Here is a 22,574-nt window from a genome sequence, read left to right on the forward strand (position 1 = left end):
CTAAGTTGCTGAGCCTGGCTTTGAACTCATAATCTTCCTGCACCACTTGGATTACAGCCACTGGGCTCAATCCCCACTGCTGCTAAAAAATTTAAAAAAAAATAATAAATAAACAAATAAATAAATAAATAAAAGCAGAAGCTCTGGGAATTCAGTTTAGAATAGATTAAAATAATTTTGACACAGGGTCTAAGATGCTGGACTTGAACTTGTGTGCCACAAATCCTGGTTTATGGGCTTATTTCTGATTCTTCATTTTAGTATTAACTCTTTATCTAAAGGCTTTATTTTTTTTTCTTGCCTTTTATTTATTTTTTAATTAGAATGGGGACTGAACCCAGGGGTGCTTTACTACTGAGCTAAATCTCCAGTGCCCCCCCACCCCTTTTTCTTGAGACAAGTCTCACCAAGTTGCTGAGGCTGGCTTTCAACTTGCAATCCTCTTGCCTCAGTCTCCTGAGTCTCTCTCTGGGTTTACAGGTTTGCATCACCACACCTAGCATCATTTTTGCAGTTTTTTTAAAAAAATATTTTTCTTTAGTTGTAGATAGACACAATGACTTTATTTTATTTATTTATTTTTATGTGGTGTTGAGGATCAAACTCAGAGCCTCATTGTGTTAGGAGAGCACTCTATCACTGAGCCACAATCCCAACCCCATATTTGCAGTCTTATAAAAAGAAAATCAGATCACCAAAACTGAAGGTTTTCACAAATCATAATTCATGATTTAAGAGCTTTTAGCATTTCTATACATGTTTTAGAGAAACAAGAGACTATTTTGATTACCAAATCAAATACTTCTAAAATGAACTCATTAACTTTACTGAAAGTTATTTCAATTCTCAACCAAGTTCATTAACTATAGTACACAATTCAGGAAGGTCAGAAATCCATTTATTTTTTAACCAACAAAAAGACTTTTCTGGGCTGGGTGCTATGGCGCATGCCTGTAATCCCAGCCTCCCTCCGCTGAGGCTGGAGGATGGCAAGTTCAAAGACAGCTTCAACAAAATGTGCTAAGCAACTCAGTGAAATCCTGTACTCTAAATAAAATACAAAATAGGGTTAGGGATGTGGCTTAGTGGTCAAACGCTCCTGAGTTAAATCCTCAGTCCCCCCCAACACCAAAAAAAAAAAAAAAGACTTTTCTGAAAGTACCCACAGGTGAGCACCTAGGATCCTTGGGTATATCTACTCAGTCAGGATTTAGAATTAGGATGTGTGTCTGAAGTGTGATGAGCATCAATAAAGTATATTTAATTGAATCTAATTACGCCCCAGGCTGAGTCTGTAGTAACCGATCCTGACAGTTGGCATATTTGGGAGGATTTTAAGAATATTTTGTCTTTGTAAAGATCACAAGAGCTGGGCAGGTAGTAACAGACGACAGATTATAATCCAGCCTTTGGGGAAATTCCACAAGTGGGACATTCCTACAAAGGCACGGGCTGCAAAATCCTAAAATCGGGTAGGAGGAGCTGGACTGGGACAAACGAACCAAAGGCCAGCAGAGCCAAAGGGGAGGCCTAAGTGAGGCAAACCGGTTGAAGCCTCATCTGGGCAGTCAACCACTGAGGGGAACCTGCTAAGATCAAGAGCCCAAAGCCGACTGTGAGCGAGGATGCCCCGAGGGTGATGAGTAGATGGGTGTGTAAAAGACTATATAATTTAGTAGAATGAAGAATAGAGACGCAGAGACAAAATATAGATAAATGGGGAAGGATTCGTTGACATATGAACAAGGCAATCAATAAATTTATTTTAGATTTGATAATCTAAAAATAGAAAAAAAAATGTTTAAATGTTTAAAGGTACCAGGTTTATTGAAAAAATTTAAGAAGCGAAGGGAAAAAGGAATTGAAACCCCAGTCGGATTGAAGAACGTGTGAGAAATTAGTACAGGAAAAGATGCCAAAATATCAGAGGGGGACTACAATTACCAAACCGATGACTGCCCGGGAACCCGTTTTAGTGCAAGCGGCGAAAAAGGAAATTCCTGAAATCCTGTTGTAAGGTCATAAATGAGGTTGATGAAGATAGATTGAATGGGAAGTGACTAGTAAGAAAGGCTACAGCCGGAAACAGAAATGCAGAATTTAATGGGCATTTTAGAACATCCAGTAATACAGGATGATTTGCAGGTCCTAATAGAAATCGCTCGCTTTTTGAGTGGGTGGGGACCGCTTGGAAGATGGCCTTCTCACAAGTAGATTTATAGTCTTTCCAGACACAGTTCAATTTGAGGATATGAAACTATCCAACTCTGCAGAAAAATAGGCATTATATTTGTGACATATGGCAGTTGCACCACCCCGCTCAGATGCCCTATGACTGTGGCAATTAAAAGGACAATAATTAAGGGCACTCCTCAAGAACTTAGACTCACATTAACAGTGGTGCTTTCAGGCCGTCAGTTCATAATTGAGACTAGAATATTTTAAACAAGCTAGAGAGCTACAGGGACAGGGATGTAAACAATTAACCTTTATTACAATTAGGAACTCAGAATATCAAAAATGCCTAAATCTACCTTCCTGATAACTAGGAAACCTCGAGGACAGTGGAGGCTACAGAACAGGATCTCATTTACTAATACTAGGCCAAAATTTAATAATAGGCCACAAAAGGGCTATAGAATACAAGATGACAATGAAAGTTTTCCAAAAAACACCACTCAGCCCTGGACCTCACTAGGCTCAGGTTCACAACCCAACCCACAGTGGAGAAATCAGAGAAACAGAAACCTGCAGGGAAGGGACAACCAGACCAGAGGGCAAGCAATAAGAAATTTCCAAAATCCACCCTCCAGGAGACAAGGAAAACCCCCAGAGAGGAGAACAATGGTGGCAGCAACACTGCTAGATAACTAGTCATGACAGGCACTAAACCACGGAGCCACATCCCCACTCCTATTTTGTATTTTATTTAGAGACAACGTCTCACTGAGTTGCTTAGCACCTCACTTTTGCTGAAGCTGGCTTTGAACTCGCTATCTTCCTGCCTCTGCTTCCCAAACTGCTGGGATTACAGGCTTGCACCACTGCGCCTAGCTATGCCTAGGAATTGTTGACACAATATACACACATTAAATAAACAATCCAAAAATGCAAGTACAAAAATCAATAAGGGTTGTTCCAAAGACAGTGTAGAAATACACAATGCTGCAAATAAACTGGACTCAGAAATCTACTTGTTCTTCAGTGATAGCCAGGTCCAGGCCATGAACATGGTTTTTATTACTCACAGAGTGGGAGGAATTGGACAAAGCCACGTATTAAAAGTTCTACCACCATTATGCATGACCATAGGATGACTGTCAATCAGGGAAGATTCTAAGGTAGCATCACGGATATCAATGCTAATTTGCTATTTATTTGCTAGTTCAGGTGATCCCTGTATCTCCTGGTGATGGGAGTAGCCAGCAGTCCCAGTCCACAGTCCTAGGAGTAATGAGGCTGTAGCTGACCTGTTATCTATTTCCTTAAGCCACAAGCTGTGCTCATATGCAGACTGTAGGTTTACAGGTAGAACATCATAAGCACAGGGACAATAATGCCAGAAACACAGGAAAGGCTACCAATTCCACTGGTTGGTTATCTGTGAGGAGTCCTGCTTCCTCACATACTGAAGAATAACATTAGAGAAGCACGGAGGCAAGCATATAAAGCAGGGTTTATTTAGAAGGAGGTAACATAGACTTCTCCCAAGAGGGAGGAGGAGGCCATAGCTGGTATCCTAAAAAGTGAGGGTGTTCTGCTTTTTTTTGTTTTGTTTTAGGCTTCTTTTGTTCTCAGGGTCTCTTCCCCTCATCTCTCTTCTTCCTGTGTACTGACCAGGCCTAGGAGATGCTCAGGTGGAATCGCCAAAAGGTGAGAAGCAGATGGGCTGGAGGCGCCAAGCAGGAAGAGGGCCCACTGTGCATTAACAATTTTTGTTAACTCCCTGTGGAGAGGGACAATCCCTGGGACAGGTTACCCTAGCAACAGGTTGCCCCTGGGGCAGGTTTTCCGCATAATGGTGGAGGAAGGGCTCAGAAGGCATTAACATTTTAATCTTGCTCCATCTTCCCAGGCCGGAATTTGCCTCCTTGATCTGATCTGACCTGACCCGATTTACCTATCAATACTGCTTGTGTTCATTCTGACTTCACTACTATTCAAATACAATTTGCATTGAAAGTGCCACTTCAGGACCAGCTTAAAGCAATGGTATAAGCAGCACTGTTAACAGTGGCTCTTTCACACCCAGGCTCCACACAGATGTGGAGACAGTAAGTGTGGCAACCACCAGACTTTTGTATTTGAAAATGTGTTAGATGGTTTAATAGTTGCGATCTCCCCCAAGTTGTTGAATCTACAATTCAACTAAGGCATCTGAGCTTTTGAACCAACATGATAAATACCTGGCTCAAACTTAAACAAAATGCAACAAAATTTCAGTTTGAATGCCTGAAGATCTGAAATGGGACACTTGACAATTCTTGCTCACCATGGTCAGGTCAGGGTTAAGGAAACCACGCTGGGCATTCGTGAATGAGGCTGTTGGTTTTAGACAAAGCACCGGGCTCCACCTCCACCTCTCTTTCTCTTAAAGACTGTGAACAATTTTTTTATGTCAGTGGACTGGGAAATAGCTACAAGGCCTTGTGGGAGAGCCTCTTTAATGTGTTCCTGGGCAACTGCCCACAGTAACTCTTCTGAGGGGAGGCTGGAGCCAAAGCTCAGTCTGAGAAATGAGTAGGTTCTCCCCGCAGAGGGAAGAGAACAGGACATCTGAACGCAGGGTCCTAAAAGCCCCAAACCACTCCTCCCCCACGCTCCCCGCAGACCCTAAGCCCCTGAGGCGTTTGCCGACCGTTATCAGGAGGGCGGGGCCTGGATCACGTGGCCGGCGCGGGGTCAGAACCCGGCGTGCGTGAGAACACGCCGAGACTCCGGCCTCGGCCGCGCGCCTTGGGTGCGCGCGCAGGCCGGGGGCGGGGCGTGTGGGTTGGGCCTCCGGCGCGCGCTGCGGGCGGAGGCGGGACCTGGACCCCGCAGGGCGCCGGGCGCTAGGCGCGGGCGGACGGGCGCGGGGGCGGGGCCTTCTGTGCTCCTGGACTGGCAGCGGTGGCGGTGGGATCCTGGTGACCCGCGGAGGGGTGCCTCAACCATGACTGCGGAGCTGCAACAGGACGATGCGGTCGGAGCGGCGGACGGCCACGGCTCGGTGGGCCAGCGACGCGAGTGGGAGCCTGGGGGCCGCCCCGTGGCCCGAGAGGGGAGCGTGGGACGGGACGCCAGCGACGCCGGGCGCTGGCGCGCTGGAGGCCCGACGGGGCAGGCGAGGCCTGCAGGGTGCGGGGCTGGGGGCCGCGGGGTGCGCCACGCGGGCGGGCAGGGGTCCGCAGGCAGCGTCGGGACTGGCCTTTGGGCTAGGTTGCGGTCCTTGCGAGACTCTGGTTGAGGACTTCATTTTTGGGTCTGTGAGCGAGCTGATGATGGTGAAGGTAATTAGGTTACTTTGGAAACCCTAATATAAAGGGCTGCACGTGGGGTTGTATGCATCAGGGTCACTAAGGAGAGTGCTCCTGGGCCCCGATCAGGAGTGAGAACTTATGAAAGGGGCGACATGGGTTGTTTTTGTTTTTACTCAAGTCAGTTTTATGGCAGTGTTGTTTTAAAGAGTGTAAAGAAGACCGAAGTTATCTCGCTTAAAGCCGAGGTTCAACGAAGTGTAGAAAACTAGGGGTCCTAACACACTACCTTCCTCCTTTCCAGCTCGCTTTTCTTTCTTAATTCCCTCTCCTTTTCTTTTTTTTTTGAAACAGAGCAGCCTCCCTAATTATTGCATTCATTTCTAGATTTTGAAGGAGGGTGGAGGAATAGGGTGATGGAACAGAAGTTATACTGATTTTGCTCTACCTACTTCATATCTAAGTTTGAAATCAGTACAAGGATTTCTGGGATAAGATGGTGAGAGTAAAAGAACAGTGGTTTGAGAGAAAATCAAAAGGCTATGAGGAAACTTGGGAAGTGGGGAATTTAAGAATATCTTCTAATGTTACTTTGGAATGTTATAACTTAACCACCTCCTCACCCCTCAGTACTACACTTTTGGTTCAAGACAGAATGGGAAATCTGTCCCAAATATTCAAATACAAGTTTGGAAGTGAGAAGTTTTGTAAAATGTAATACAGAGGTGTCATAAAGTGCTGAAGGAGAAACCTTTTGTGCCTTTTTATTCTTCTGATGCACTCAGAAAACCTGGAGTATATAACATGCACACACTTTTTAAAACTTATGTAGAAAAAGATATCTCCAGGTCCTGGGCTCCAAAGTGAAAGTATGTGAATGGTGTTGTATGTGCTGATTTCTAATGGAAATATTATTGTTAGATGCTCAGTGCCTTTGGAATTTCAACCAGGATTTTTCTCTTGTTTGGTTTCAGAGATCAGTTCTATTTGTTTTTTAGGACAGTGACTTAAAAACAGGTGGGAAAATGTTGGTTTCTAGACAGTTATATTGATTTAGATAATAGACTATTTTAAGGGAGAGCAAGTCATATTTAAATTTGTTGGGACTGTCATGTAAGACCATGTCATGTAAGACCATGTCATGTGCCTGTTAATCAGTGGCATCTTCATTTATCTTTGCCATAGTTTGAGAAGTGACCCCTGTTTCAGCACTCACCATTTGAGAGTTTGTATGTGGGGTGTTTGATGAGCATTTGTATATAAGTCATAGTTATTTTGGGAAGGCTTGGCACTGTGGTGGCTACTGGCTGCAGCATCCTGATCTTTGGCGGCCTGCAGAGTGATGACATTTACTGTTCTTCCCAGTGATTCGCCCAATACTGACAGATGATAAGCTTGGAATGCTTGATAAATGTGTGTGTGCCCCCCCCCCCACCCTGCGCGCTTTTTTTTTCCTAATGTGAATTCTTGAAGTTAGCAGTTTAGATTGAAGGAACTTTTACCTTTTTACATCTTGGAAGATTTTAATAATTTCTTCTAGAATAGATTCTTTTATTTTGAATTCTGAGGCATTCTACCTTTCTGTTAAAAGATATTTAATTGTTATAGTTGAGAAGAGCTATCCTCCCCTGACACTGAAAGGCTATTTAAAACCTATAATCCTTCCCTTCCCTTATTGGTCAGTTAAGAAGACAAAACCCTTTATAGCCCCCCAAGAATTTTAGTGAGAGAAAAATGTAATTCTCTTGAAATACACTCTCAGTGTGTACTGAAATCTCAGAGTGGCCACTTTGTGATATTACTAAATCCCCAGATTATAGACTGATTATTTCTAAAAGGTTACTTATTGACAGATTCCTATATATTAATTAGTTGTTGATGTACATAAAAACCAGCAGGAAAGTTTACTTGTTACAGTGTAAACAACTTGTAGTGTAAACAACTTGAAATCAGTTTGGTTCCTTTTTATTTATTTATTTTTAATTTTTTTAGTTGTAGATGGACACAGTACCTTTATCTTATTTATTTTTATGTGGTCCTGAGGATTGAACCCAGTGTCTCACATGTGCTAGGCAAGCGCTCTATAACTGAGTCACCCCTACCTCCAATTTGGTTCTTATAAACCTCTCATCCTTGGCAGCAGTACTAAGGGTTGACATCACACTTTTTGTGGGGGGCAGGGATGGTACTGGGGATTGAACCCAGGGGACTCCACCACCGGGCTACATCATCAGTCCTTTTTATTTTTTGAGATAGGGTATTGCCGAGTTGCCAAGGCTTGCCTTGAACTTGAATCTATCTTCCTGCCTCAGCCTTTTGAGTTGTAGGGTGTCTAGCAGGCTGACATTACACATTCTTTAGGATAGCTCAAGCCCTTTTAAAATGTGTTAATTTTAGTGAATGTAATGCCCTTTTATGCTTTCTGTTTATTTATTAAGTTTTCATTTCCTTTTACATTGTCTCATTAATTGTGACTTTTGGAACATCAGTAGGTCAATGATTGGTTGGCTTCACAACTCTCATACTCAGCTACAGTTATTGTTCACTCAGTAACAACAGTATTTATAAGACATGTTGACAGATAGGCTCTTACCAGGCACTCTTTCTTTCTTTTTTTAAAAATATGTCAATGGACATTTATTTATTTATGTATTTATTTGCGGTGCTGAGAATTGAACCCAGTGCCTCTTTTATTTTTTTGGTGGTGCTGGGGATTGAACTGAGGGGCACTCAACCATTGAGCCACATCTCCAGCCCCCTATTTTGTTTTTTATTTTGAGACAGGGTCACATTGAGTTGCTTAGTGCCTCAATTTCGCTGAGGCTGGCTTTGAACTAACGATCCTCCTGCCTCAGCCTCCTGAGCTGCTAGGATTTCAGACGTCTGCCACTGTAACTAATATTTATGGAAATTCTATGAGAAGGCTTATACTTTTTAAAATATCTAAGGTCACCCAGCTCAGAAATTGTACAGCCAGATCGAACCCAGGCAATTGAGTCCAAGAGTCCGAGATATCTCTGGTTCTGTCTCTTAGTTGATGGAGCCATTGTCCTAGGCCAGAACCTTCCCATTAATCTCTTAATGTCTTCTCTGTGGATTTCCTCCTAATGTTTTAAACTCCTAATCTTTCACATGCACTCTTTCTTTTCTTTTTCTTTTTTTTTTTTTTCTTTTGGCACTGGGGATTGAACCCAGGGGCACTCAACCACTGAGCCACATCCCCAGCCCTTTTTTTTTTTTTATTGTGAGGCAGGGTTTCTCTGAATTGCTGAGGTCCTCACTTCTAGTTGTTTGGTTGGCCTTGAACTTGTGATTCTCCCCTCCTGAGTGGCTGGGATTACAGGCATACGCCACCAGGCTTGGCTTTTTCCTTGCACTCTTTCTAAACATAATTTTCTTTCCTATGTTTGACTGCGCTCCCTGATGTCTAAGTAGTTTCATGTTTTGTCCAAATGCCTTGCCCCCAGCATCTCAATGATTATCTCTAATTTTAGTGGAAGAATTATATTTCCTTTCTTATTCCATCATTTCTTAGAAATAAACCTAGATTAGTAATGTGCAGTAGAGTGAGATTTTTGCACTCCTGGAGATGTTTGACAATGTTTGGAGGTGATTTTGATTGTAATTGCTATGGGAAGAGGCTACTGGCATCTAGTGGGTAAAAGTCAGGAATGCTGCTAAACATCCTAGAATGTATAGGATAGCCCCCACAACAGGCCCAAAATGAAAATTGTGCGGAGCTTGAGAAATCCTCATGTAGATGTCTCTGTTTATTCTTTTATGTAATTTATCCTTTATTATTCTCCTTTATTCTAGCCTACCCACCAGAAACTTAACTGTCTACTCCTTTGCTACTTAAATGGATCAGAGGCATCTGCATTACTTAGGACAGAAATGCTGAATGTTGGATGTGCTAGAGCCAGCTTGTACTGCTTTTCCAGCAGATTGTGTATGTCTCTTCCCAGTTCTGTGTTTAGTGACCTCGTGTTGATAGTTTGAGACCACCAGGGTGAGAATATTAATGGCCAGGGAAATAAGCACACGCTGAGATTGGCACACCATTGCTTGGACCTTCACTCTGGATCTATGATTAGATTCTGTCTTTTGACAAGATTCCTGCATGATTCATTTGCGCATTAAATTTTGAAAAAGCTATGGATGGGATTAATTCCCATTTTGTTGTGCACACATGTCCTCAATCCTGAAACAACAAAATTCTCTGTTGCCCTTTCCACCTGTTGTTTTGTTCACTTCTTCTTTTTTTTTTTTTTGATTTACCTTTGGAACTCAGTTTCCAAACTGTGTCTTTCATTTCTTTTCCTTTTTTTTTTTCCTTGGGTACAACCAATGAAAGAAATTTATACGTCAGTACAGGAGGATAATTGATGCATTTGTAGTATTTATTTCAATAATTCATCTCTCAGACCACAAACACATAAAATCCTTTATTCTTGATAACATGTTCAAAACCTGAAAGTGAGACAATGAATATGATAATTCTATTGTAAAACACAAGAAGAAAAATTTACCTATTTCTTTTTTAAAACATTTTTCCAGTGACAATATAATTTAGACTTTATGTAGAAAACTTGGAAAATAGAGACCCAAGGATTAGGGGCATAGCTGAGTACTAGACTGCTTGCACCCTGGGTTCAATTCCCAGTACTGCCAGAGAGAGAGAGAGAGGGAGACAGACAGACAGACAGACACCTGCGCAGGATTAAGTCTTAGCTGATGGGAGACAAAGCCAGGTTAGTTTAGTTCCTGTAGTACCATAGAGATTGAGGTGGCAACAACACTTGCAAATGGCTTTGGGGCTCAGTCTGGAGTTCAACAAGGAGAAGGCTGATTGCCCAGAGGCCTACAGAGAGGCTGATCCAGTAGCATATGATTGAGTAGTAGGGAAATCAGTGGTTTTACATAATCAGCATACAGCTATGCTAATGGTGAGTCTTGCCAAAGTAGGCTTTAGTAAGAATTTGTTATTCTTGAATGAAACAGATCTCGGAGAAGTAACCCGTCATTAAAGTGGTATCCAGGTGCATGCCTGTAAACCCCGTTATTACTTGGGAATCTGAGGCAGAAGGATTATAAGTTCAAAGCCAGACTGGGCAATTTAGGAAGACTGTCTCAAAATTGGTGGAAAAATAATAATAAAGGCCTGGGGGTATAGCTCAGTGTAGAGCACCCCTGAGTTCAATCCCCAGTACCAAAAAAATAAAAGTAAAGTAACCAGTGATTGACCTCTTTCTGATCAAATCAGTGCATCTGTGGCCTTTCAGTAGCAGTAGTAATTCATGCCATTCTCCCTTGGTTGAATATTCAGTGTCATTCTCATGCTTTATTTATTTATCTGTGTGTGGTGGTGTTGTTGTTTTTTAAATTTTAATATTTATTTTTTAGTTTTCAGCGGACACAACATCTTTGTTTGTATGTGGTGCTGAGGATCTAACTGGCTGCACGCATGCCAGGCGAGCTCGCTACCACTTGAGCCACATCCCCAGCCCTGTGGTGGTGTTTTAATTATTATTTTGTTTTTATGATCCCTTATTACCACTTTTAAAAAAATATTTATTTTTTAGTTGTAGTTGGACACAATTACTTTATTTTATTTATTTATTTTTATGTGATGCTGAGGATCAAACCCAGAATGCTAGGCGAGTGCTCTACTACTGACCCACAACCCCAGCCCTTAGCACTTTTTAATTGGTATTTATCTTGGAGTTTGGTTTTATTCTTCTTAACTGTTATTTTCTTTCTCCTAAAAACTTCCTGTGTGTGTATTTAAAAAAATTTTTTTTATTTTTTATGTGGTGCAGAGGATTAAACCCAGTGCCTCACGCATGCTAGGCAAGTGCTCTGCTGCTGAGCTATAGCCCCAGCCCTGTGTGTATATTTAAAAAAAATTTTTGTGTGTGTGTGGTAGTGGAGATTGAACTCAGGGATGCTTTACTACTGAGCTACATACCCAGCCCTTTATTTTTTTATTTTGAAACTGGGTCTCACTAAGTTGCTGAGGCTGACCTTAAACTTGTGATCCTGGGGATGTAGCGCAATGGGTAAAGTGCCTCAGGTTCACATACATACATGCACTCACATGCACACAAACACGTGTATGTGCATGTATATATAAATATATATAGGTATACATGTATACACGTACATATACACACATGTAAATTGCAGGTCTTACTAAGTCACTTATGGCCTCCCTAAATTGTTGATGCTGGCTTTGAATTTGTAATCCTTCTGCCTTAGCTTCCTGAGTGGTTGGGATTACAGGTGCATGCCACTATACCCAGAAAGTGCTATGAATATTTGTATATGAGTATTTAAATACCTTTTTTCAGTTCTTTGGGATACATACCTAGAAGTGGAATTCCTGAGACATATGGTCATTCTATGTTTAACTTTTTGGGAAACTGCCAAGCTGTTTTCCATAGCAGCTGCTCCATTTTACATTCCCACCAGTAATGCACAGGATTGTAGTTTTTCTATATCTTCACCAAACTTTACTAGCTGGGCATATAGTTACACACATGTAATCTCAGTCACTCAGAAGGCTGAGATTGAGGGATTGCAAGTTTAAGGCCAGACTCGCTAAATTAGGAAGTTCCTAAGCAATTTAGTGAGATTCTGTGTCAAAATAAAAATGGACTGAGATATAGCTCAGAGGTAAAGCACCCCTGGATTCAATCCCTAGTACCAAAAACAAACAAAAACCAAAAAACACTTTTGCTGTTTTCTGTTTTTGTTCTTTTTTGTTTGATAATAGCCATCCTTATAAGTGGAAATGGTAAATAATTGTTTTTTTATTAACAAATATTTTTTTAGTTGTAGTTGACACAATACCTTTATTTATTTATTTATGGTGCTGAGGATCAAACCCAGGGCCTAAGTTACTTAGGGCCTTTCTGAGATGCTGAGGCTGGCCTCAAACTTGGGATCCTCCTGCCTGGATTGCTGGGATTTCAGGTGTGTGCCATTGTGCTAAGCACCTGTGTTTGGGGTTTTTGTTTGTTTGTTTGTTTAGTTTGTTTAAGACCCTTTATTATGTTAGGAAATTCCCTTCAATCCCTAGTTTTCTGGATCTTTTGTCATGAACGGTGTTGGATGCTGTCCAGTGCTTTTCTCTAGCAATCAAAATGATCATGCCTGTAATCCAAGTGGCTCAAGAGGCTGAGACAGTGCCTTAGCAATGACCAGGTGAGGCACTAACAACTCAGTGAGACCCTATCTCTAAATAAAATACAGAATAGGTGGGGATGTGGCTCAGTGGTGGAGTGCCCCTGAGTTCAATCCCCAGTACCAAAAAAGAAAAAATGATCATGCTGTTTTCTCTGTTTGTTTCCTTTTAGGTTATTGGCAATAGCATTCTCATAGGCATCCACTTACAAATATTTGACTAAGCTTTATTTCTTCATTCTTTGAGTTATTCAAAGTTTAGTCTACCTTTCTCTTTTTCCTATTAGCATCCTGCCTCTCATCACAAATGATTTGGGTATTATCCCTTTGGCTTACAGTAGTTAAGCTTTTTTTCCCTGATCTCATCCTTACTTTGAACTAGTTGTTCATGTGTGCTAGATTAATCTGCTTAAACACTGCCCCCCCATATCTCTTCTTATGATTATCCATTGTTCATCACATTAAATCTAAACTCATCCTGACATTTAGTACCTTTCATAATCCAGTGTCACATCACCTCCCTGATTGCTGCTATTTATAAAAAACAAATTCCGCAGAGACCAACCTAATAGTAACTTAAAATTTAATTGTTAGATTTCTAAAACTATAATCATGAAAATTTGATTTCTTACTTTCCTCTGATATTTTCCTACTTTCATCTCTAGCAAAATTTTGTGATAATGGTATTTTCCTTAATTTTTGGAGATTCATTCCACTGTAATGACTTCCCAGACTCATTTTCTATATTTGGTTGGGTCATATATTCAAGAAAATGAGAAAATATTGTCTTAATGTATTCTAAAGCAAGAAAGAAGCAGTGTAGAACATTATGTATAGTATAAAAAAATATACTCATGGGTATAGGCGGTTTCTGGAAAGATAGAAACCATGAGTAGTGTTTAACCCTTTAGGAATGGAACTTGAGGGAGGAGATACTTTCTTTTTCACTTTATATCCTTTTATACTTTTGGAATTTCTTAATCAGTGGATGTGAAAAAGGTAAAAATTTTTTACAAGTAAATAATGATTTATTATTCTCATTTTTTTAAGGTTTTAGCTTAAACCAACCTACATCATATAAGAGCAGCTAAATGCTAAAATTATTTAAATGCCTTTGAAATTTTTAAGCCAGTTGATGAACTGAAACTGGTATTTTTATCAATCAAGTAAATTATTAAATAGTCCAGGTCAGGGAATTTTATCATCCACAAAAAGCTGCTATTTGTCATTTTTACAAGTCATGTTGTTATGACTACATTAGGTTCTTCCCAGTGAATAAATTGCACAACATAGGGTTGTTGCTGGGAGAAAAACTGAAAAAAATGCCAGGGCTTTGTGGCATTTTTTGTCAAAGTCAGAAAGGTTAACAGCATTCTTAGAGTGCATTGTTAAGAAACTGTTGTTAAGACAACACTGTTTTATTTTATTTTTGCTTTATTTTATTTTTTTTTCTTTGACTCCTATTTAGGGTTTTGTTTGTTTTTTGTTTTCTTGCATTGGGTACTGAAGTTTTATTTTAAAATTAGAAAACTAATTGGTTAACTTTGGAGGGAATTTTATTAGGTACACCTTCGTTGTTCTTTTGTATGAAGGAATATACATAAAATTTAGAAGTCTTTGTAAGACTACACAATTAAAATCAGAAAATGTGTTTATCAGAATGATGAAGTAGCATCTCTGTTTGAAATAATTTAGAAAATGACTCTATATTAGTAATTAGTAGTGTTTCTTTATTTGATCAGAGTTTTAACTTAGTTGCAGTAGGATTAGACAAATTGTTTGTGATAGAAACTTGATAGCTTAATTTTTTTTCTATTAATAAAATCCTGTTTGTTGCTTATTGCGAAGTGGCTTATTGCTTTTAAGAAAATCTCTCCGTTATGAACTGTAGACTGAATTGCCCTAAAGCCATTGAGTAGTTGAGGTCTGAAAGTTGAGAAGGGTGTGTGTGTGCACTCTCCTATTTTTCCTGCCTCTGGGCAGGGAAAAAAGAGTACTTGTTTGTGAAAACAGTGTGAACTTAGCCAAGGAAATGCAAACCTGTTGGTTCTTGCTAATGGCTTCATTGTGACAGGAGCACAGGCTTTGTCTTGTCTCCTGTTGGGTGTGTACTTTATATATAGCAATGTAGTTAGAGGGAAGGTAACATTTATATCTGCTTTCTTTAAAGTTCCAGAAAAATAGAACTTTTAGTACAGTAGAATCCTGATGAATTTAGTTTGTCTGTTACTATAAAGTCAGCATTTAATAGTCTTATTAGGATTTTGAAGGTAGGTACTTGCTGAGAATTTAAGTTTAGTTAAATATTTACAGGATGGAATCAAGTCGATGCAATCAAGTACTTGGGTATGTGTATCAATAGCATAGAATAAGCCTTGTGAAATCTATGATTCACACTTTTTTTAAATTCACACTCTTAATATCTGTCTTTTTTTTTTTTTTTTTTTTTTTGCGAGGTGTGGGGTTTTTGCAAGGATTGCACTCAGAGGCACTCAAACACTGAGCCATACCCCCAGCCCTATTTTGTATTTTATTTAGACACAGGGTCTCACTGAGTTGCTTGGTGCCTCATCATTGCTAAGGCTGACTTTAAACTCGAGATCCTCCTGACTCAGCCTCTCAAGCCACTTGGATTACAGATGGGCCTGCACTTGGTTTATGGCCATCTTTGATTTATATTTTAACTCAAAACATCTGATGATAGTTTTTCCCCCCCCTGTACTGGGGGTGGAACCTAGGAATGCTCTTACCACTGAGCTATACCTCCACCCCCAACCCTTTTTATTTTTTATTTTGAGACAGGATCTTACTAAATTCTAAAGACTGGCCTCATTTACCATTCTTCTGTCTCAGTCTCTCCAGTTGCTGGGATTATAGACATGTGCTACTGCACCTAGCTCATAAATAGGTTTTATAAATCTTAATTTATATATTGCCTGACATTTAGGATTGTTGCAAGGATTATACATTATATAAGGCACCTGGGTTTCAGTAAATGCTAGTTGCAGTCATTATCAGCACTATCTTAAGGATAAATTCAAATTGGGCATGCCAGAGACATTAATGAACAAGGGCAAATTGTGGCAGCTGCAGTAAAACAGGCTTTAGATGCCAGGCCAAGAACATGCTACAATTGTGAACAAACAGGACATTTTAAAAGGAATTGCCCCATAGGAGGAGGGTTTAACAAAACTAGGTATCAAAGGAGTAGAATACCGGGTATTTGCCCACGATGCCGTAGAGGGAGACATTGGACTAATGAATGCCATTTTCAGACCACCATAGAGGGTACTCCATTATCAAAAAACGAACAAGGACCGAGTGTTTATCCACGATATCGTGGAGAAAAGCATTGGGCTCCATTGCCAAAAAATGGACAGGGGGGCCCAATGCTCCGGGGCCCAAAACCACAAATATACAGAGCACTGGAGGAACCCAGCAGCCCCGTCAGGGTAGTGCCCAGGACACATTGTCCATCAGATCCCTCATCAGACAAACCAGAGGGAACGCAGGGTTGGACATCTGCGCCTCCGTCAGAGCAGTACTAACTCCAGAGATGGGAGTTCAAATCATTCCCACAGGGGTGAAAGGACCTCTTCCCAAAGGCACAGTAGGCTTATTATTGGACGCAGGTCTTCTACTCTAAAAGGACTTATGGTAAGTCCTGGGGTAATTGATCCCGATTATGAAGGTGAAATAAAAATTATAGCCAGTTCTCCAAAGGGTATATCAGTAATTTCACCAGGAGATAGAATAGCACAGTTACTAATAATACCCAGCCTACATGATAAATTTTTCCAGTCGTACTGTAGAAAGAGGTTCCAAGGGATTAGGCTCCACAGGTATAGATTGGGCTATGCTTTCTTTAAATTTAGATTCTCACCCCATGTGAGAATCTAAATTTAAAGAAATATTCAAGGACATGAATTTAATGGGCTACTGGATACAGGTGCACACCTTAGCATCATCTCTCGTCAAGAATGGCCAAAACATTGGCCATTACAACAAGCCACTCAAACGCTTCGAGGCCTAGGAGTGGTGACTAATCCCCATAGAAGTGCAATGGTATTAGATTGGAAGGATTCTGAAGGATGTGAAGGAACTATACAGCCGTATGTATTGGATCATCTTCCTGTAAATTTATGGGGACGAGATGTCCTAGATCAATTAGGTTTGACATTAACAAATAACATCAACCAGAATGCACCCACTATTATGACTAGACAAGGTTTTAGGAAAGGAAAAAGATTAGAAAAACAAGAACAAGGTATAGCAGCACCAATACAAATAGATCAAGGAACAGACAGACATGGGTTGGATTTTCAGAAAGGGCCACTGAGATAATAAAAATTACTTGGAAATCAGAAAGACCAGTATGGGTTCCTCAGTGGCCCCTGACTAAAGAAAAGGTACAAGCAGCCCATGATCTGGTCAAACAACAATTAGCTGAAGGACATATACAACCTTCTGTATCTCCCCATAATACTCCCATTTTTGTCATTAAAAAGAAATCTGGTAAATGGAGATTATTGCAAGATTTAAGAGCCATTAATAATGAGATGGTTATTATGGGACCTGCTCAATCGGGGATTCCTCAATTGTCTGCTTTGCCAAAAACTTGGTATGTTTTAGTTATAGATATTAAAGATTGTTTTTTTTCAATAATGCCGCAGTCTGGCTGGGCACAATTCAGGAGCCACTTGTCAAAAGAAACGAACTTTATTTTTAGAACCACACATGCCAAACAAAACAGCTCCTCAGGAAAAACCCTCAAAGCCCAACTGCCACCACTGGCTTCCCACAAGCCTCTCCTCCACCCACAAGCCTCCCCAGCTCCCACAATCCTCCTGCTCTTGAGGCCGATTGGCTGGGTCGCGTGGGCAGAGCCAAAAAAGTCCCCCAATGAGTAGCTCTGTGGCCTGAAAGGGCAGGGAAACAGCCCAATGAGCATCAACACAGAGGAGCCAATCAGCTAGATGTTGCTGGGGCCGCTGTGAGCCAATCATCAGCTGGTAGTCTGAAAGGGCGGGGAAACAGCCCAATGAGCATCACTGCAGAGGAGCCAATCAGCTAGATGTTGCTGGGGCCGCTGTGAACCAATCATCAGCTGGTTGTCTGAAAGGGCGGGGAAACAGCTCAATGAGCATCTCCAATGAGCAGAGGAGCCAATCAGCTAGATGTTGCTGACTCACAAGCCAATTGACGAGCCAATTGACGACTCCTTTTGGAAAAATTGTACCACTGATGACACAATCAGCATAAATACCCCAACACTACCACAAGTCGCTGCACCAACAGATAGTTCACAATGCATATAGTGACACATAGTCCAGGCAAGTTCTGCAAGCAGTTCAGTGATGGCTATGGCAGAAGCTGTAGATTGGTTTTATCTTTGTCTTCACCAGCACTGGGATGAAGATAGGAATTCTGGCAATAATGGCTAAAGAAAAAATTATGTAACATTCCAGAAGGCACTAAAAGAAAACAATTTTCTTAACAATTTACATTATCTTGAAGAGAATTATTAAATATAATGAAAAGGAAAGGTGAAAGTAAACAAACAGATCTGTTAACCTCCTTTTTTGTTCACATTTTAAAACAATCCTCAACAGCTGTTTACCCAATTTAAATTAAACCATTTAAATCGCGTGAATAAAAAAAAAATATTTGGATTCATTTTTTCATGAGCGCTCATGATATATGGATATACGTACATACAAACATACAACATAAAACACAAGGGTGCACACATAATATAATATGTACAACACATAACATAATAGTAAAGGCCTTATAACTTTTTACAGGTGAAATCTCCATTGCAATGTTTAAAAACTCTATAGTTAAAAAATAGAACTGATCAGAAAACATTAACCTAGGTCCGTATGAGCTCAAAAAACAAAATAGAACTTCATGATATGGGAAAGGGCAATAATAAAATAGATATTGAAAAAAGTATCCTGGTTCTGTCGCAGATGTAAGAATAGCCAAACTGGAGTTCTGGATATCAGCTGTTATGGATTTGAGCCAAATCATCTTCTTTTTGGTCTGTAGAAACCGCTTTAGTTAATCTCTCTGGAATCCAAATCGGCTGCTCTTCTCCCTGTGGAAACACATAAACAGACCCCCGACTCCAGGCAATCACTGGGTCAGGACCTTAGTTAATCTCTCTGGAATCCAAATTGGCTGCTGTTCTCCCTGTGGAAACACACAAACAGACCCCCGACTCCAGACAATTACTGGGTCAGGACCTTTCCATTGTCCTGTTAGAATATCCTTCCAAAGTACCTTGGGCTTATGTACATTTTTTGGACACATATGCCTTTCCGCAGCACTAAGCCCTGATGAATCCAAATTTAAAAAGTTTAGAGTAAAAAGGGTTATTTTAAGTTTATCTTTGGGGAATATATACCCCTTCCCAATTCCTTCTTTTTGCTTTAATAAGTACATTTTAATAGTTTGATGAGCTCTTTCAACTATGCCTTGTCCCTGTGGATTGTATGGGATTCCTGTTATATGAGTAATGCCAAGTGTTGAGCAAAATTGTTTAAAAGAGGTAGAAGTATAACCAGGGGCATTATCTGTTTTTAACTGTTTTGGAACGCCCACAGTGGCAAAATTTTGTAAGCAATGAGCTATAACATCTTTAGTTTTTTCTCCGGCATGAAGGGAGCCCATCAAAAATCCAGAAGAAGTATCAACTGTAACATGCAAATATTTTAATTTTCCAAATTCTGGCAAGTGTGTGACATCCAAATATGGTTAGGTATCAATCCTCTAGGATTGATTCCAAGATTAACTTGTGGTAAAAAGGTCACACAATTTTGGCATTGTTTTATTATTTGTCTAGCTTGTTCCTTAGTTATTTTAAAATGCTTTTGTAAAGTATTAGCATTGACATGGAACTTTTTATGAAAATTTGTAGCTTTTTCTAGTGTAGAGAAAATATGTGTGTCATGTGTAGTTTTATCTGCTAAATCATTGCCCAAACTAAGGGCTCCAGGCAATCCTGTATGTGCCCTGATATGTCCTATAAAGAATGGATCTTTTCTGTCCCAGATTAGACTTTGTATAGTGGAAAGCAAAGAGAAAACAGTAGAGGAAGGGGAAATCCTACCAGCATCTTCAAGGGATACTATAGCATTAACTATATACTGACTATCGGAAAATAAATTAAATACAGAATTTTTAAACATCACAAAAGCTTGTAATACTGCATTAAGCCCTACCTTTTGAGCTGATTGTTTGGGTACTAAAAATGTGAAAGTTTGATCAGGGGTAACTATTGCTGCTGTACCATTATTTGATCCATCAGTGAATATATTTGGAGCATTCACGATAGGTGTTTTTCTTGTCATTTTTGGAAAAATTACAGGATGCGATGACCAAAAAGACAATAAAGGATTAGATGGTAAATGGTTATCAAATGAAACATTAGATTTGCACATGATTATTGCCCAAGTATTTAACTCATTAGCTAACTCATCAATTTGATTCATAGTATATGGAGTAATAATTTTATTGGGAGAAATTCCAAACACTCCCTTTGCTGCTTTTATTCCTTTGAGTATTAATTGTCCTACAGCCTCAGGATACCTAGTAAGAATAGTGTTAGGAGAATAAGATAAATGTATCCATAATAATGGACCTTCTTGCCAAAATACTCCTGTGGGAATATTTTTTGTTGGTAGTACAATAAATAATAAAGGCAAACTTATATCAATTCTATCCAAATGCATATTTTCCATATATGTTTCAATGATTTTTAATACCTTTCTTGCTTCAGGCGTTAACATGCGGGGTGAATTTGGATCTGATGGACCTTTTAGGATATCAAATAAAGGTCCCAACTCTCCTGTTGGTATACCTAGATAAGGCCTTATCCAATTTATGTCTCCTAATAACTTTTGAAAGTCATTAAGTGATTTGTGTTGATCTACTTGTATTTGAATTTTTGGTGGACGGATCATGGATGAGGATAATAGAATTCCTAAATAATTAATTGGAAAATTTAATTGTACTTTATCTATTGCTATCTCTAGATTATATAGCAATGTGTTTTTAGCTTTGTGTGCTAATAGTACATCATCCATATAGTGAAATATTTGTAGTTCAGGATTTTGATTTCTAAATGGCTGGATTACTTTGTTAACATAAATTTGACACATAGTTGGGCTGTTAGCCATCCCTTGAGGGAGTACTTTCCATTCATATCTCTGATCAGGACCTTCATGATTCAGTGCAGGGATAGTAAATGCAAAATGTGGACTATCCTTAGGGTGAATTGGAATTGAAAAAAAACTATCTTTAATATCTATAACTAAAACATACCAAGTTTTTGGCAAAGCAGACAATTGAGGAATCCCCGATTGAGCAGGTCCCATAATAACCATCTCATTATTAATGGCTCTTAAATCTTGCAATAATCTCCATTTACCAGATTTCTTTTTAATGACAAAAATGGGAGTATTATGGGGAGATACAGAAGGTTGTATATGTCCTTCCGCTATTTGTTGTAGTTATGTTGTATGATTATTGCTTTACTAGAGAAAAGAACTTCATATGTAAAACAATTGAACTAAAAGCCCCATTCATTTACAGTCTCATTGTTTCCTCAATATGGGGGCTTAGAAAAGAGAAAGAATAGTGTGGGCCAGAGTTTTTGAAAGGACTGTGTGAAGGAACTAAGGTGAAGTAAACCCTTGACTATAGGTTGTCTTCTATAGTTCACCAATGGAAGAGGTGTTACTAGAGATAATAGGAGCAACATTATAAGACCTGGTGTAATTTGGATCTTGAATGTCCTCCAAGACCCTTGTTGAAGGATTGGTTCCTAGCCATTGGTGCTGTTGGAAGCACAGCATGATATGGTGTAAGTGCCGGATATGGAGTCAGGCAGCCTGGCTTCAAATCCCAGCCTGAGCCAGGCACTGTGGTACATGCCTGTAATCCCAGAAGTTTGGGAGGCTGAGACAGGAGGATCATGAGTTCAAAGCGAGGCTCAGCAAAAAGCAAGGCACACTAAGCAACTCAGTGAGACCCTGTCTGTAAATAAAATACAAAATAGGGCTGGGGATGTGGCTCAGTGGTCGGGTATCACTGAGTTCAATCCCCACTACCAAACAACAAAAACAAAACAAAACAAAAAAAACAGCCTAATTCTTAGCTAGCAATATCCTGTGTAAGTTACTTGACTTACTCTGTGTGCCTCAGTTCTTTGTCAAATGGTCATAATTCACATCTCACAGATTTGTTTTAAGAGCTAAATGGTTACATGAGTTAATACGTGGCTGTAATTGTAGCTCAGTAGTAGAGTGCTTGCCTAATATGTGTGAGGCACTGGGTTGATCCTCAGCAACACATAAAAGTAAGTGAATAAAGGAATTTGTTTCTAAATTTAATACATGCATGCAAAGTGTTTAGAATGGCACCTGTCTAGAAGTAAGCAGCATATGTTATCTTTTTTTTTTTTTTTTGATACTGGGTATTGATCCCAGGGGTACTCTACCACTAATTTACATCCTCAGCCCTTTTTATTTTTTATTTTGAGACTGTGTCTTACTATGTTGTTGAAACTGGCCTCTAAAATGTAATCCTCCTGCTTCAGCCCCCCAGGTGGCTAGGATTACATGCCACCATGCCCAGTTTATATATTAGTTTTTAACTGGGATTATTTTCTGTAAATCAAGAATTTCATATGAAAATGTGATTATCTATTCCATTGTTACCTTCTTAGTCAATTTGGTATTAATATGCTACTTATGTCCCCAAACCCTTTTGAGGGTATGTTGATTTTGGTCTTTTATAAATTTGCATTTGATTGGGATACCTAGATTCACATACTTTTACACAGTAAAATCAAAGTAAATTAGAATTAGTTTGGAAAAAAGTTTTAATACCTTATTGTTGTGAAAATCACATGGTGGTTTT

At 39.7% G+C, this 22,574-nt stretch overlaps 1 protein-coding gene across 8 annotated transcripts in view; it reads left to right on the forward strand.

Moving 5' to 3' along the window:
- The first annotated feature begins 5,085 nt into the window (after positions 1-5,085).
- Positions 5,086-22,574, forward strand: part of Usp28 (ubiquitin specific peptidase 28) — a 65,913-nt gene continuing 48,424 nt past the window's right edge. For 7 of the 8 annotated variants that reach the window (XM_076846393.2, XM_076846395.2, XM_076846398.2 and 4 more), the window contains exon 1: positions 5,086-5,212. In XM_076846393.2, coding sequence (XP_076702508.1) covers positions 5,156-5,212 — 57 coding nt within the window. In that variant the 5' untranslated portion in view covers positions 5,086-5,155. The remainder of the gene's footprint in view (positions 5,213-22,574) is intronic. The other variant, XM_076846400.2, reaches the window with a different exon arrangement.

The sequence above is a fragment of the Callospermophilus lateralis genome, chromosome 2 (assembly GCF_048772815.1).
Source record: "Callospermophilus lateralis isolate mCalLat2 chromosome 2, mCalLat2.hap1, whole genome shotgun sequence".
Classification (NCBI taxonomy): domain Eukaryota; kingdom Metazoa; phylum Chordata; class Mammalia; order Rodentia; family Sciuridae; genus Callospermophilus; species Callospermophilus lateralis.